This window comes from Ruditapes philippinarum, unplaced genomic scaffold (genome assembly GCF_026571515.1).
Source record: "Ruditapes philippinarum isolate M1 unplaced genomic scaffold, ASM2657151v2 ctg268_1_1_1_1, whole genome shotgun sequence".
NCBI classification, from domain to species: domain Eukaryota; kingdom Metazoa; phylum Mollusca; class Bivalvia; order Venerida; family Veneridae; genus Ruditapes; species Ruditapes philippinarum.
In genome coordinates, this window is record NW_026859070.1 from 441,173 (window position 1) to 456,652 (window position 15,480).

The following is a 15,480-nucleotide window of genomic DNA, read 5'->3' on the forward strand; positions in this document are numbered from 1 at the left end:
GTAAGTTTTATTATTGTAGCAGTCCCTTTTATAGACTTGCCGCGTTACTTGGTTTCTTCTATAAGATTTGAATGTGTTACTTTCAAAAGAAACTTGATGAAAAATAAGGTTTCTCGAAAATAATAGGTTTCTTTAGATCATTGTTTATTCGCTTTCTAATTTCCAGTTTCATTTCATGTCAAATCACAACGCGCAAATCGGAGGAACACCGCAAATATGACGTCACGTATAAAATACATTTTTTTTGTAATATGTGCATTGATTACACTGAACTCTCATGAAACATTTGAGAATTATTTGTTTTAAATCATCGATGATTATTTATATACATGTAATTACGTCGTTTAACCTAGTGATAAGTGTAGCAATAACATAATTGTTGTAAAAGACATAAGATTGGGTAAAACTTTATACTGTCTGTGAATGTCTCAAAACAAGGCAATTTTCTTTTCGACAGCTTAGTGAATTCCTATACTTTATAAAACATGAGTATCTTGCCACGGCCGAATAGTTGTGATTGAAGTGTAATACATTGGCAACTCGAACATTGAGTTGTATGAACAAACTAACACAAAAACAAGAAAATATGTAAAGTTCCTTATCTTTTTTTTCCACTTAAATGGAATACACATGCAGATGCACACTGCAGTCATTTAATCCGTTCTGGCATTTCAATTCACTTCTTACCATTACAATGCAACAGTTCTAATTATGGATATGTGATATATAGGATATTATATTCCCGTAGCTTCATAACTAAATTTATTGAACTCGAGTTAAGAAAAAATATGCACGCCAAAGGCTGGCATAATATCTTTTCTCAATAAATTAGGTTCTGATCCTGCACTCGTTCAATATCCTTGATATAAGTGCAGAACGTTAATCTCACTGTAAAAATGGTAAGCCATAATCTTGGTCAATTTTAAAAAAAATGTTACAAAGAATGTCTCTGTTATTTGTCACACATGAACATGTTCAGGACCAATATTATGCGCTAATTTAAGTAGAATTTTAGCCGATTTTATAACAATAATAACAATAAATGAAATAGAAATGCTTGTCACCAACTATAGTTTAATTGAATTACGATTTTCCGCACTGTCTCTCTGTAGCAGTAACAGTTTTTGAACAACGATTTGTACGCGTCATTTCTAAATGACGTCGGTAGGGACTGGTAGATCGAGTAGAATCACAAATTTTACTCATTTGCTACATCATGAATGAAGATTGCTTATTTTGTTCCATTGGCAATCAAATACTCTAGCGCCAATATAAACGGAATCATATGTATAGTTTGATTTTATTGACATGTCAGTTATAAATAAACTATAGCACTCATTTAAATATTCGATCCCACTTCGGTTCTGTCCGTGTAGTTTACGAGAATTAATATGGGGTAAATAACATGTTTTGAAATGCCTCGCCAGCTTAAATTATACGTCGTCGTCAAGTCCGCAGTAGTACAATCGGTTGTATGATTGTCTTATAAATAAGAGGTATTTTGGTTCGATCCCTGCTGTGGCCATTGTTTTAGGCCTGCTCTTATTTTTGCAGTATATTTTAATGAATCGGACCGAGTGCTTGCAAAATTGTCCACACGGATATGAAGCAACTCAGAAACACAGTTTTGTCTCGATTTGTACTGTGTTTTAAGGCATTGAAATAACATTCTTTATCCAAATGAATTAAAAAATTTAATTCCTAATCAATGTTATTTAAACAAAAATAGGGTTAAACCAAAATAAATGCAAAACATATTAAAACAAACAACATAAAAACAATCATAGCTTTAATAATAATGAAAAGAAAGCTAAGAAAAATAACATGGACATGCGTGGCCTCGATCTTAGTACTTGTCGGACATTTAGGAATGATCAACCCGAAGTTTACCCTATTGCTCTCTAACGCTCATTTTTTTCATTTCGAAGGCACAAATAAAATTAAATCAATACTTCTCACGGAACTTGCCGAAAATGTATCGAAGATTATTATAGTGTGTGATTTGTCGTATAATCAGTATGCAATTGACAGGTTTTCATCTTGTTTCTATCATGACTCTAAAGAAAAGGTTAAACTATTTTCGTACTATTATTTTTTAGCTAGACAAAACACGGCCAAATCGAGCAAACTGTTTCTGTTGAGATGTTACGTAAATTTAAGCAAAATATGACCTGATGTTTTAAGTTTATTTGATTATGGCCAATGCAATCATAAATATAAACACTTTTGCTTTTGAGTATAGATTCGCATTAACATGCATGTTTTCCATGTGTCTTATAGTTCTTCTTCTTTTTTTCAGCGATTATCATAGGTATGTATACATTTACAATGTTTTTATTATAACAATGCCATAAATCAAATCATAATTCATAATCGCCATTCATAATGACTTCTATAAGAAGAAATTAACAAAACATGGTTATATTTTTCATGTTAATGGTTTTTTTTCAAATGATATTATTAATTGTAATGGTCTCTTATACACTGTACATGCAAATTTCACATATAAATATAGCATATATCAATACACCATACATATAGCATATACAATTACTATTCAAAGGTGTCTTTTAACTTCTTTTTCAGTGGATATGATAGGTATGTATGAGTTTACAATGTTTAGTCCATTTCTTCTTTTTTATATTTTGATATCGCTATAATATACAGTTATGTTATGCAATCATTAATTTAATTCATGATAACCGCCGAATGAACATATCTGCTGGTGTTTGTAAATTCAAAATTTCACCATTTCACCATTTTCGTGTTTAAATGTTGAATTCTGGTCAAGCCGGTGCTAGAGGCGTGGACGGTAACATGCACTTTCAAGTAGCGTCCGTGAACAGGTTTAATAAAAAAAGAGACAATATGAGAATCCTTAAAGAAAGCCCAACACGGCAAAATTGAAAATATTTCAAACTCGGTTTGATTGAGCCTTTTCATGGACGGTACTATCAAGTGCAAACTACCGTACACGCCCCCAGCACCGGCTTAAGCAGAATACAACATTTAAACCTATTGCAAAGGCTGGTTGTTTCTTACATTTAATCAAGGATAATGCTATTTTCGATTCTTGAAAATTATTAAACACGGCTTTTTTGTTGTTGTTCCTTTATACGATCATTTTCTAGTTGGATTGTTCCAATATGCCTACTTATATAACCTTAAATAAAGCTTAGCTTATTTGCTTGCTTTTCAAGTTTGTCTTTTATGTCTTGTCTGTGACCTTTGATTCCCTCTACAATTTTCATTTAAAATTCAGTTCTTTACATTGCTCTTTCGTTAAGGGCACAATCATTACTTTACATGGAGACCATACACGGCTTTTCACGGAATAGCAGGGACGTTTCATATTGGAGGTTTCATAATGACCGCCTAATGAATACATCTGCGGATGTTTTAAAATACAATTAGTTACCATTTAAATATTAAATTGTGCTTAAGCCCTTGCTTGGGAGCGTCGACGATAGTATGCAATAAACTACCACTATAAGCTAGAATTCCACTGCTCTCGAGGGAACAGGCTTTTATTAAAACGTCTCTGCCGTTAAAAAACTTATGGTCGCATGTTTAGAATTACAAACCTGCATCAACTTCAATCTTAAAAATTGCTGTATATGTTGATACTTTTCAGTCAGATTTAAGAAATGAAACCATTTCCACTGACAACCTGTATTATGTGTGGTTAAATATAGACACGTTCAAAATTGTTGGCATGCTAAAATTGCTATTTATACAGTATACCACACAGTACCACACTTAAGCTTTAAGCATCAGAAATAAGTAATGACATTCTTACATGACTCAGGTCTTTTGTATTTGACAGCAGATTGCTGTTGAAGATAATTCTCATTCTACTATTGCTATCATAATTTGTGGCGTCCCTACTTTAATTATTTTCACGACGAAGTCTCTTAGATACTATATTGACATGGCGCTAGTCTAGTCATTATCAACATTGTTGTTTGCTCAGTAACTCAAAGCTATTTTGCATACTTTCTTTATACAAAGAAGGGGGATTGGGATGGTCACATTTTGATGTAAGTACGACAAAGATACAGGTCGTAGTGACTCTAAATTTGCAAATTCTGTCTCCTCAATAACTTGCAAAATAATAATAGGGATCCTTTGTCAAATTTCCCCATGGTCAATAGATATTTCCAATTTACCAGTCATTAGGTCAAAGGTCAATGTAAAAGTAACAATTGATCTAAAATTATTGCCCTTTCAGTAACTCTGGAAAGAATGAGCTATGTGTGCGGAACTTTGAAATTGATGATTCCTATTGAATTTAAGGTCATAAGGTCAAAGGTTTTATTATTTAATGCTATTTTGATTTTCTTTTATTATTCATACTTTCAGATCAGTTGATGTTTCGATCAATGGAGACTGCGTAAGGATTAAGATTTATCATTAATGATTAAGCAAATTAGCTTTATAATTTACACAGCCTGAAATATAAATTAATGTACAATGTAAATTAAGTAGATTTATCACGTAAAATACGGCTCAGTGTTCAATATACAGAGGATTTTAAAAATACATAAAAACATATATTTCCCCCCTTTTTGTATCCAGTAAAAGTATATAATTTGTGATTGACTGGAAACTATATCATGCAAGTCAGTCACAAATTTTCAGCCTACTGTGAATTGATGCTGCTCTAGTTTATACAAATTTATTGTAGTTCGATTGTGTTGGAATTGAAATACTCTCGAATCAGTTCCTGGAAACAACAGGTTTTACGCAATTAATGTAAATTGTCTTGCGCAAGGAAACAACGGCTTGCCCCTGACAGGATTTGAACCCACGAGGTCAGCAATCCTAAGATTACAAGCGTTTTCCACTCGCTACTCCATTGGTTCTTGTTGCTGGGTCATATGGGGGTTGCGTTAATTGAACGCCGCCTTTCCTTGTTGATCTTGTTTAACATATTCCATGCTGATGTTGCTTCCAATAATCATTTTACATTTTCTCGTCAAAAATGTTTGTTTGATGAGTTTTAACATTTCATCAAAAGTCAAAACCAAATAATATTATACGAAATTTTGTTAATTTAGATCAACATGCACTGATCATATAATTTAAGTGAAATAATCAAGACGGAACTCCACCATAGAAAGGAATTAACATACATGTATAAGTGAATACTGTATAATCACCCTTAGGATATGTTGCCTGCTTTTTAAATTTGTCTTTTGACGTCTTGTCTGTGATATGCAGGCTTCATAACCTCAGACACCCTTTCAAAATTCTATTTTATTTAGTTCCGCCCAATGTTTTCTCGTTTAGGGCACACGCATTCTTTTACTTTGGGACCATACGCAGCTTTTCATGGAATGACACTACTGTGTCACATTGAAGGTTCCATGATAACCGCCGTATGAACACATCTTCGGATGTTTCTAAATTCAAAATTTCACCATTTCTGTGTTTAAATGTTGAATTCTGCTTAAGCCGGTGCTAGGGGGCGTGGACGGTAACTTGCACTTTCCAGTACCGTACATGAACAGGCTCAATGAAACCGAGCCTGCAACATTTTACAATGTTGCCGTGTTGGGCTTTCTTTAGGGATTCCATTTATCACTATGCTAGTTTTCCAATTCATAAATATTATGATATTAAACGATACATGTTTGTAAATTTGCTAATAAAATGTGTTTTAACCAACTTTTCAACTACCACTTTCACTGGACCAGGGATATTGATAATATATGTCATCAATTTATTCTTAATCGTTCAATTCTTTACCCTCTTCACGAATCAATAATTCTAAAGCAAAAGTAATAATGTATACAAGTTATGATTTTTATATGGCTTTTTAATGTTTTATTTATTTCAGCTTAAAAGCACCCATATCGGACATAATCTACATTTGTCAATAGGAATGAAGTCTGTTGGTGCTAAAGTGAAAGTAGCTATAAATGCGTAGATATCTACTTGTTTTTTTTCTTGTTGGTGCTAAAGTGAAAGTAGCTATAAATGCATAGATTTCTTCTAGTTTTTTCTTAAGTCCTCAATGTGAACTCAGACAACAAAACCCATTTTTCACTTAGATGTTATTTTGTTTTTGTCTTCTTTACATTTCTTTACTTTATCTACTTTTGCTTCTATGAAGAATACATGTAATCTCGTAAGGTGGTGTTGCTTATGTTTGTAAAGTACTTATTTGGTTTCAAATTTAGTTTTATTATTATTTCATTATTATTATCATTTTACACTATGTTATATTATGATAATCATTTTTAAATTTTTTTAATGCTATTCAAGGTTTTTAGTTTATATTATCATAAGCGAGGGTAATTTAACTTTCTGTATATATTAAACAAGCAGTGAACTGATTAAAATACGAGAAAATAGTTAAAGGGAGCTAACTGTTTGAGCGCAGGACAATAATTTTACTTCTTAAAGGAACTTCACTGAGGTTTAAAAGCCTAAAAACATGATATTTGAATTTTTTTTAGGTACTTTAAACAGAAATATATGCAAAGATAGTCAAAAAATATCCTTTGAAATAAATTGAAAATAGTATTTTTATGCTTTTCTTAACCCGATTTGAGTGAAAAGAGTTAAAACGCTTTTCATTGCGGGTCATTTTTTTCGATTTGAATAATTATTCTGGAAAAACGAAGTGTGCGAATGATCTGAAATTTTGCACAAAAAGTAGTGGTCTAAGCCTACATCAAATGTTACATTTATCTAGAAAAAATATTTTCTGTCCCATCATGTCAAAAAACCTCAGTGAAGTTCCTTTTAGTCAATAGGTAGATTTGTCAGAAGTGTTCTTTTGGACTCTTTTTTTATGCCCCGCTTTAGGGGCGCATTTGCACTTGTCCGTGTGTGCGTGCGTGCTCTTCATGTTGTGTTGCATGTGTCTAAGTTTATTTGACCTACAGTCATGAAACAGCACCGGAATGTTGGTCAGCATGTGTAGCTGTGCACCTCAGGTTTGCTTGTGGATTAATTCAGTATTTGTAGACTTGCCATTGACTTAATGATTTCTAACAAACGATTTGCAAAAAGGTCATATCTCGAATTAGAAGTGTTTTCAATCTAATTTTGAACAAACTTAATTATTTTTTATTATTTTTCTCTTTGTAAATTCATATTTATATATATATATTTCTATTTTTTTTTGTTTGTTGTTGTTGTTGTTATATTTTTTATCTAAAACAAAAAAATGTACTTCAAACATAATATATATAGATCTAGTTATTAAAAAACCATAAAACTCGGTATATCCGGACAAGAGTTTTGTTTTATGTTGTGTTAAGAACACCCGGACATCAGCAAAAATCAGAAACACGTTTCGCTGTCTCTTTTAACGTTTATTAAAGGTAATTGCAGAGTAACTTCCTAAATAAAAACGTGTCCAACAGTTGCGTCTCGTACAAGCACACAACGTCTTTTCATATATCTAACAAGCTTTGTGAACACCAGGTTGAAAATGTTACCCATTTACTGGACAGCAGATAATTTTAATGGACAAAAACAAAACGGCAACGTAGGTGTGCCAAAAAACTGCCCCAGATCGATCAACTTTACAGACTTGATCGTGACTTTCAGATCGACTACGGTTCACACTGAAGAGAATCGAATTGAATACCTTTATCTTTAAATGACACGAAAGTTTCATGTGACCCACACAAAACAGTTTTGGGATATCATGTGGTTTCCGAGGGCGGAATTTAGCGGCACAAAAGCTATTTCTGACCTTTGTGAAGGTATGACAAATCTGCAGAAATGATCGTACTGTTGGATCATTTCGGCATCTGGCAGTCATCAATCCTTGGTTCTGAAATAATCCATCGTTTGTTTGAACAGTGTCAAGTTTTTATTCCGGCGCAGTAAATAAACTACGATATAACTATAATTGCTTTCAGCGAAAACGATATAGTGAACAGGGACCTCCGTGGCCGAGTGGTTAAAGTCGCTGACTTGAGATCACAGGTCCCTCACCACTGTGGGTTCGATCCTCACTCGGGTCGAAATCTTTCATGTGAGGAAGCCATCCAGCTGGCGGAATACTGTTATAAAAATGTCATCTCTATCGAAGTATACTGTTTGAGAAAACAAAATATGACAAACATGATCAATATTTAAAGAAGGGCGGCATTCAATCAATGCATTTCCAACACATGACCACCGGACAACAAGGATAACAAACCGGACAGGTCACACAGACAAAAAAACAAAACAAAAAAGGACGGGATGTCATAATAAACCAACCAAAATAGGAAATCATAAAAAAACTTGCAAGGTAATTAAAGTTTTCGTAAAATGCATACAAATTAAAACACATTAAACTTTTAAACTTGTACTGACAACTACGTTCCTTACAAATATATGTAGTTTTGTGATCCTTTTAAATCTTCAGAAAAAATACTGTTTAAATACTATCAATGTCCGGGCTAACAAGTCTTGTTAGAAGTTCGATAACTTTGTCCTATTTTTTATGTCCAGACCTGTTTTTTCAACTTTTAACCTTCCTTTCTCCCAGGAAAGTCTTTCCCTGTCAATAAACAATATGTTGTCTTGAATTATATGGTCGTCAGAATAATCATTTTCTCTTCTTCCCAAGTAACGGCATGTTTTCAAAAACTCCATTTCCTGCTGTTGTTGACACATGGTAGTGATGGCATCGGCATCAGGGAGTAAATTTTCTAGTGCTCCACTGCTACTTTCTTCTATTGTGACTTGATGGTAAAAGGTGTATTTTTACGTGAATATTGATTAAAAACAGTTATATCGAAGTAACAGATGTGCCTTTCTATTTACAAGTTAAACGATTTTGCTAAGTGTTTTGCAGTGGGGTATTATTTTTGGTGGGTAGGATCTGACCCCCAAGCGTCTGTGGTTTTGAAATGTCTCTTCAAGAGTAGAACTGGGGATTTTTTATTGGAAGCACTCATGACATAACACTTCAGTGCAAATATGTCGGTTCATATTTTGACAGTTAATGCAATTAAGATGTTTTGTTGTACGTAGTAGTCATTCTCAGTATAGAAGCTGGAACATATTTATATTAACTTTGTGTGTCTGATTAAGACATGCAGTCGGCAACAAAGTAGCGCACCGGTGATTTAACTGGTAGCGGTAACTAGGTCATTTATAAAATGTGACATTTATTAAGAACAATAGCGTTCTAAAGACTATAGCCCTAGGGTAGGGTGTACTGTAGTTTAAGAAAATGATTCACCCTTGACAACAATTTGCACGCGTCTCTTCCTGGTGTGGTAACAAAAGCCTATGAGATAAGTAAGACGATGACGACAGTTTGATGGCCTGCGTCATAAAACTTAAGACTATGGTGAACAGCCCTAAAATGTGGATCATGTGCACTGATTAATATGTAATTCAAATTTTGGTATCAGCTGATTTAGATTTTGACAAACTGACCTTTTGTATTGTCCTTTGGTGTACAGTCGTGAGATTTAGGCCATGTGAAATATGACCTTGCATTGACCACCAAATTCACTAGACTCAACTGGATTATGGCAAAGTTCAATTGTATAGAAATAAAAACAAAAATCTTCTGTCTGTTCCTACTCTACTATTAAAGGGATATTCAGGCAAAATAATGACAAAAATATTAAAATGATCATATGTACTTAAATCACGCTAAAATGACATTTCTTGAAGTTTCAGCATGAATTTTTGTTTCAATTTTAAATATTTTTGGTTTGAAGCGTAAATATATCTCTTTATGTTGAACAAAATCTAGATCCGAATGGAATCGCCAAATAGTTTAAAAACAAGTCACATGACTTGAACAAGCCCTTGAAGATACAATAACAGATATTGTGGATATTGTAAGTTTGAAACAAGTCTAAGTCATTCATATGACATGTTCTTTAACGTTCCAGAGTTCACTTTGACAACTATTGTAAAATACAAGCGCTCTAACCTGACCCTCGCGGGTCAAGTTAGGAAACCACCATTTTATTCTTTATATGGAGAAAAGTTTTGTTCCTTTGACTGTCTAATATATTCATTTTGAGGGCATTTACAGAATAATGACTGAAAAACTCAAAACTAAGAAATGAAAATTTTGCCTGTGTCTCCCTTTAAGTGTTGTATTAATCCGATAGCATAGCATTTTTCACAAATGCAATCTTGTTCCAATTTATGTTCAAAGATCACAAACCGCAAGTAAAAGCGCTTGTTGTTCCTGAATTATCTTCTCAAACAGCAACCACTACTTCTTGCACCGGCATTACTGACCCAAGGTTTGATTATACTATCACTTTATTGTTCTATTATCTTATTGCCCTATTAAATATACAGACTAAGGCTTCTGAATCAAAATTCAGGTTTTTAACACCAGGAATATTATTCGAAATACCAATGACCTTTTTAAAACATCTTTAAATAAATATAAATATTGTGAAAAAAAGTTATGGGTTGATTATAGGAAAACCTAGAAAATAGTTTATCTGTCTGATACAATGACAGCAAAAGAGTGATTTTTAAAATAGAAAGAAAAAGATGGAGAATGAGAAAATATTTATTTTAATTCATACGGTATCGCACGAGGCTAGGGCATATAAGCATTATTTAGATAAGGTCGACCAAGAGTACGTGAAATGAACAACAAGAACCAGACAAAAGACAGACACAAAATATGATAAACAAGATCAACAAGGGAAGGCGGCGTTCAATGAACGCAATCCCCACCCGATCCAGCAACAAGAGCCAGTGGCAAAGAGCCAAGGAGGACCCCGGAACAAAAACAGGACAGGGCACAAGGGCATGGGCAGGCTAAACACTAAAATCATAAATAATTAGTAACTGATATGGAACTAAAAGAAAACAAATAAATGATTGAATAATAGGCCCATAAAGTCAATGGGCACAGGGGAAGGGGACAGGAGACCCGGGGAAGGGAGGGGATGGATAAAATAAATAAAACAAGGGGCAAAGGGGACGATACTTACACAGTTAATAACGAAAGATGAAGCAATCATCGGCATAATCGGCAGAAATACAGACATTGGAAGACTATATATATACAAAGCAGATAGATACCGTTTTAGGACAGAAGGAGATGACCAAGAGAGACAATATATTTTAAAAATTATGAAACCTTCAATTCATTTTCTTCCATATTGACAGCATACAATAAAGCCATATATGGACGGTTAATAAAAGAAAATTTATTTCTTCAATTTGGTTTTAAAGTCGGGTTGAGTTATGTTTGCTTACATGTAGATTGGGGCAATGTTTAACCTGCTAGTTGATCATAGGTGTCAAGTGATTGTAAGAACAAAATTAATGCTTTAACTTAGGATAAATTTAATGTTCAGATTATTTCTAGATAAGAATATTGTCAGGACCGCTGGCTTTCTTTTCATTAAGTAGTTAAGTTTTACGCAGTTAGAGAATCCCTTAAGTGTGACGTGAATATTCGGCACATATAGATGTAGTTTTTCCTCCTTGTTTGTTTAATTGTTCTTCATGAGCATATATTAGACAAGTCGATTGAATACTTCAGCTTTGTCTTTCGAAATTTCGGTCACTATGTTTTAGAGCTTTATTAATATAGGAGTGACTTATATGCAATAAAGGAATTATTATCTGACTGTCTTACTGTCACTATGAAATGCTTATAGACCTAACTTGCGATTGCATTTTTTATAAAATCTTAGATTTTTCCTGGAACAAAAGGAGTTGTGTTCTTTCAGAAACAGTATATTATAAATTTAGCAAAGTCATATTGCATAGGTTTAATAACACAACAAATATCTATCTGTTAAACAAATATGCGTAAATATTCTCTCGATTAGTAAAAGATAAGTATTGTGAACGAGTATATATAACTCTTACATACTTTGAACAGGATTTAGCTCTTACTTTTATCTCCCTTGCAGAATAAAATCGATGTATATTGCTTTAAAAAGGAAAACATATAATTGAGTTCTAAAGATTCAAATTCTGTCCATACTGGCATAAAATGTGGTCTCTTCAATCCTAAATTACAATTTTTAAAATAAATGTAACAAAACCTTTTGACTATGTATTGTTTTGTTTGCAGTAGGGGTGTTATTAAAATATTATATTCATATAGTTTTATTATAGGATTTATTTAATTCTTTGAATTGAATAATTAAATGCCACTATCCTATCAATTAATGTGAGAATTTTTTAAATATTAGTAAAAGCACTGAAATAAATGTTATTTGACGTTAAACGCGTATGTTAGTATGCCAATACTATATAATACAACGGAATACTTATAACTTTGTAAACAATTGATATCATATGATTTAATTCACCTATGGTCAACATATAAACTCAGTACGGAACCTTCAGCTGTCAGTATCCTCTATTTAGTGTTTTTTGAAATTGTAAACACTGTTTGAGAAGGTTTTATTTAATAACCACCATCGCATGGAATATAAACATGGTCTATGCTTGATTAAATTTGGAACTTCACAAGCAGTTTCAACATCAATGTAAAATCTGAACTTCCTGTGGCAAAGGTAAGTCATAAAATAGGTAGAATTTAATGGGTTATATACTTTGGTTTGAAATTAGATCTGAAATTAAATCCTCTGTAACTGCATCCTTTTCCTTTGTTGCTTGTTTTTCACCTTTTCCTCTCGTCCGTCTATGATTCACATCGAGATAAATTACTGTTGCTTAAGACATAAGTAATAAACCAATCAGTATGTACATCTTAACGTTTGAGCACAGCCAGTTACTGTATCCGAAGGATATTGCCCATCCTATGGAGTTGAGAAGACGAAAACTGGATAGAGCAATGTCCCTCTTCTCGGCAAAATAAAGGTTATGAAGAGCTGAAAAATAGAGAAACTTACGATAGTAGTTATAAAGATATTTGTTATAAAATATGGTCCGGTATAAACGGCTTTTATGTAAATATATAACCCGAGCAACTAGATAAGGGTTTATATAACAAACAGCCGATTAAGGAAGTGAATGATTACATTAGCAATTTATAGGTTAATTGTATCTTCTATTTTACCTGTTATAACTGGTTCAATTGCTGCTCCTGATATGCCCGCAATAGCAGCCAGCACATGTACTATATATGACTGATTCGGCAATGGATTCCACAACAACAATGTTATATAAAATGATGCATGTGTCATTGAACCTGTAACAAAGAAAAACTTTATTGTAATTCTTTCCTGCCAAAAAATTCTTATATCGGACAATATCGTAGCAAATCGGTTATTTCAAGAAGATATTTTTTAATCTTGTTCATTTGATTATTTGCAATCACTCATCAATTATCGCTTTGTACTAAATTCATTAATTACGCTATTGGCCGTTGTTAGAAATTATTTTGGCTGGAGAGCATTAGAGTAAGACTACCTCAAACTAGAATAAGATTCTAATATCAAAGAAATACCAAAATTCACAATCAATGTAAGAATGCAAAATCAGACAATTTATTGTGCGTATCGAATTTTCTATTTTACCTAATAGTAAAATATCTAAGTCAACTAAGAATTATTTTAACATTTCACATTTCCTTAGAAGTGAATACTTTTTGTTAAACTACAAATGTGTTTTATTTTTTCACATATTGCTACTTTATTTCTGAATATTCCGGAAACTATAAACAATATTTGTTTTAGCGCAGTGCATATCTGTCACACATTTTTATAGTTTTGCAAATCTCTTTTAATGGTACACCTACCAAAGGTAAATATTGCGATATGACCAATGTATTGATTTATTTTTCCATATACAACACTGAATATAGACTGGCTCACTCCTAATGTTATCATAACAAATCCTACATTTTGTATCCCATATGGACAACTAATGTATGCCTGAAATATAGGACAAACATAACACATATAATTACATAATTTAGCTAACAAGAACATCAACAACAACAAAGTTTCAACTTTAATCTTCATTTACATATTTAAATTTTTTTATTTTTTTCTGGCAATAATTAGTATTGTGACCATTTCTTACTCTTTTAAAGCAATTGTATCAGATTTAAAACATCCGCAGAATAAGTACTTATGCGGAATTATCACCGATATTGATTGTGTCCCTTTGATATAGTCCTTTCCCAAATATGCAAGTAGGAAGTTTAATTAAAATGATCTTCTGTAAATGTTTCTGTTTAAAACCAGAAAAACACATGATATAAATATACAGATAAAACTGCTTAAGATACATATCCAACAAATTTTCAAATTTGTAATTTCAATAAGCTTTATATCTTTTGCCAAAACATTTTATTGCAGTAATGAAATAGATAAAGAAACTTTTCACTCAAGTAAAAATAGCTCCCCTACTTTGTTCAATAAGCACGTGATACACACACTAGTAAAATCTCCAACAAATCCATTTGCTAGACCGCTAAATATCGAAGAACAAAATAACAACAATTGGTCTCTAGATCGGAATAAGTGTGTTGCCACCATTCGACTTTGTTTACAGGCATTATGTGATTTTCCGCTGCCAGTGCCTATGTTGGTCAGAAAGACGATTATCAACAATATTGCAAAGGCGGCTATTCCTGAAAAAAATCCTGAATATGTGTACGCCTACAATAAAAAGCACACGTTGTGAAAGGTCATGCTAGAAACATTAAGAACTTTAACATAAAGAAAAGTGGTCAAACTAAAATCACAGGACAGTGAACTTTTTTGAAAAAGAATTTCATGGATCATATATATTTGAATTTGGGCTGTTTTTGATTTAACTGAGAGAAAAATAACGTAAAGAGCACCAGAAACAAACCATGTATATAAAAATGTTAAGTTCGACTCTATAACTAAACTTAAGTGTGAAGATGCATGTAACGTTCAAACCGTTGGATAACAGTTTAGATTTACATCTAAATGAGGTAAATTTTCGACCTAATAAGTGAGAATTACTTAAAGTTACATAACATGACATAGACCTATATGAATATCATCAGACTAGGTAATACTTTGTTGTAGTTTCAAAGTAGATTCAAAGTAGATTCAAAGATTACATTGTTACGATACATGTTTAAGTATTTTATATCTCAGGCAATAACCTGCGTCTGTGAAGGCTGAACAATGGCTGAAATGTTATATTTTCTGTAAGGACAATATGAAGGTCCACAAAGAACATCTTTACTCTCCACTGTCTCGTTTGTTCTCTCCCGTCTGAATACCATAGATGAAAAAAGGTTTCCCCATATGTTACCTAAAATGGCAAAAAACGTTTTTACAGAGGAAAAAGCAAAGATCAATTTGCTTTATTTCTTTGTCATTTGTTTTTCTATTTGTACAATTAACCGTAATATTTAGGTAATGTAGAAAATTGAAAATAGTACAGAAATTTAGCAATAGTAAACAGACCAGAAAATCAAATTTGATGTGATTTTGTAATAATGCAACTCTCATTTCATTAAAAAAAGTTCAATAAGTAGGACCATCATAAGTCAACATAACAACTGCAAATTCGAAAAATGCAGACTTAGTTGTATTGAGGTGATGATAAGAAATAGAAGATTAA

The 15,480-nt window shown here is 32.6% G+C and overlaps 1 protein-coding gene across 1 annotated transcript; it reads right to left on the bottom strand.

Annotated features, from left to right (window-relative positions):
- Window positions 1–12,555: 12,555 nt before the first annotated feature.
- LOC132755098 (protein unc-93 homolog A-like) lies at window positions 12,556–14,533 on the bottom strand. Its single transcript, XM_060745893.1, has 4 exons — window positions 14,313–14,533; window positions 13,670–13,805; window positions 12,989–13,120; window positions 12,556–12,800 (listed from the first exon to the last, which is right to left on the bottom strand). Exons 1-4 carry the CDS (start codon window positions 14,412–14,414, stop codon window positions 12,643–12,645), a joined length of 528 nt encoding a protein of 175 aa, XP_060601876.1. The 5' UTR covers window positions 14,415–14,533; the 3' UTR covers window positions 12,556–12,642.
- Window positions 14,534–15,480: the final 947 nt, after the last annotated feature.

Coding starts and splice junctions, on each gene's coding strand:
- LOC132755098 (XM_060745893.1), bottom strand. CDS start 14,414: ATGGTGGCAACACACTTATTCCGATCTAGAGACCAATTGTTGTTATTT. Junction 13,806..14,312: donor TTGTTGGAGATTTTACTAGT/GTGTGTATCACG, acceptor CCTATATTTCAG/GCATACATTAGTTGTCCATA. Junction 13,121..13,669: donor TATCGCAATATTTACCTTTG/GTAGGTGTACCA, acceptor TCTTTGTTACAG/GTTCAATGACACATGCATCA.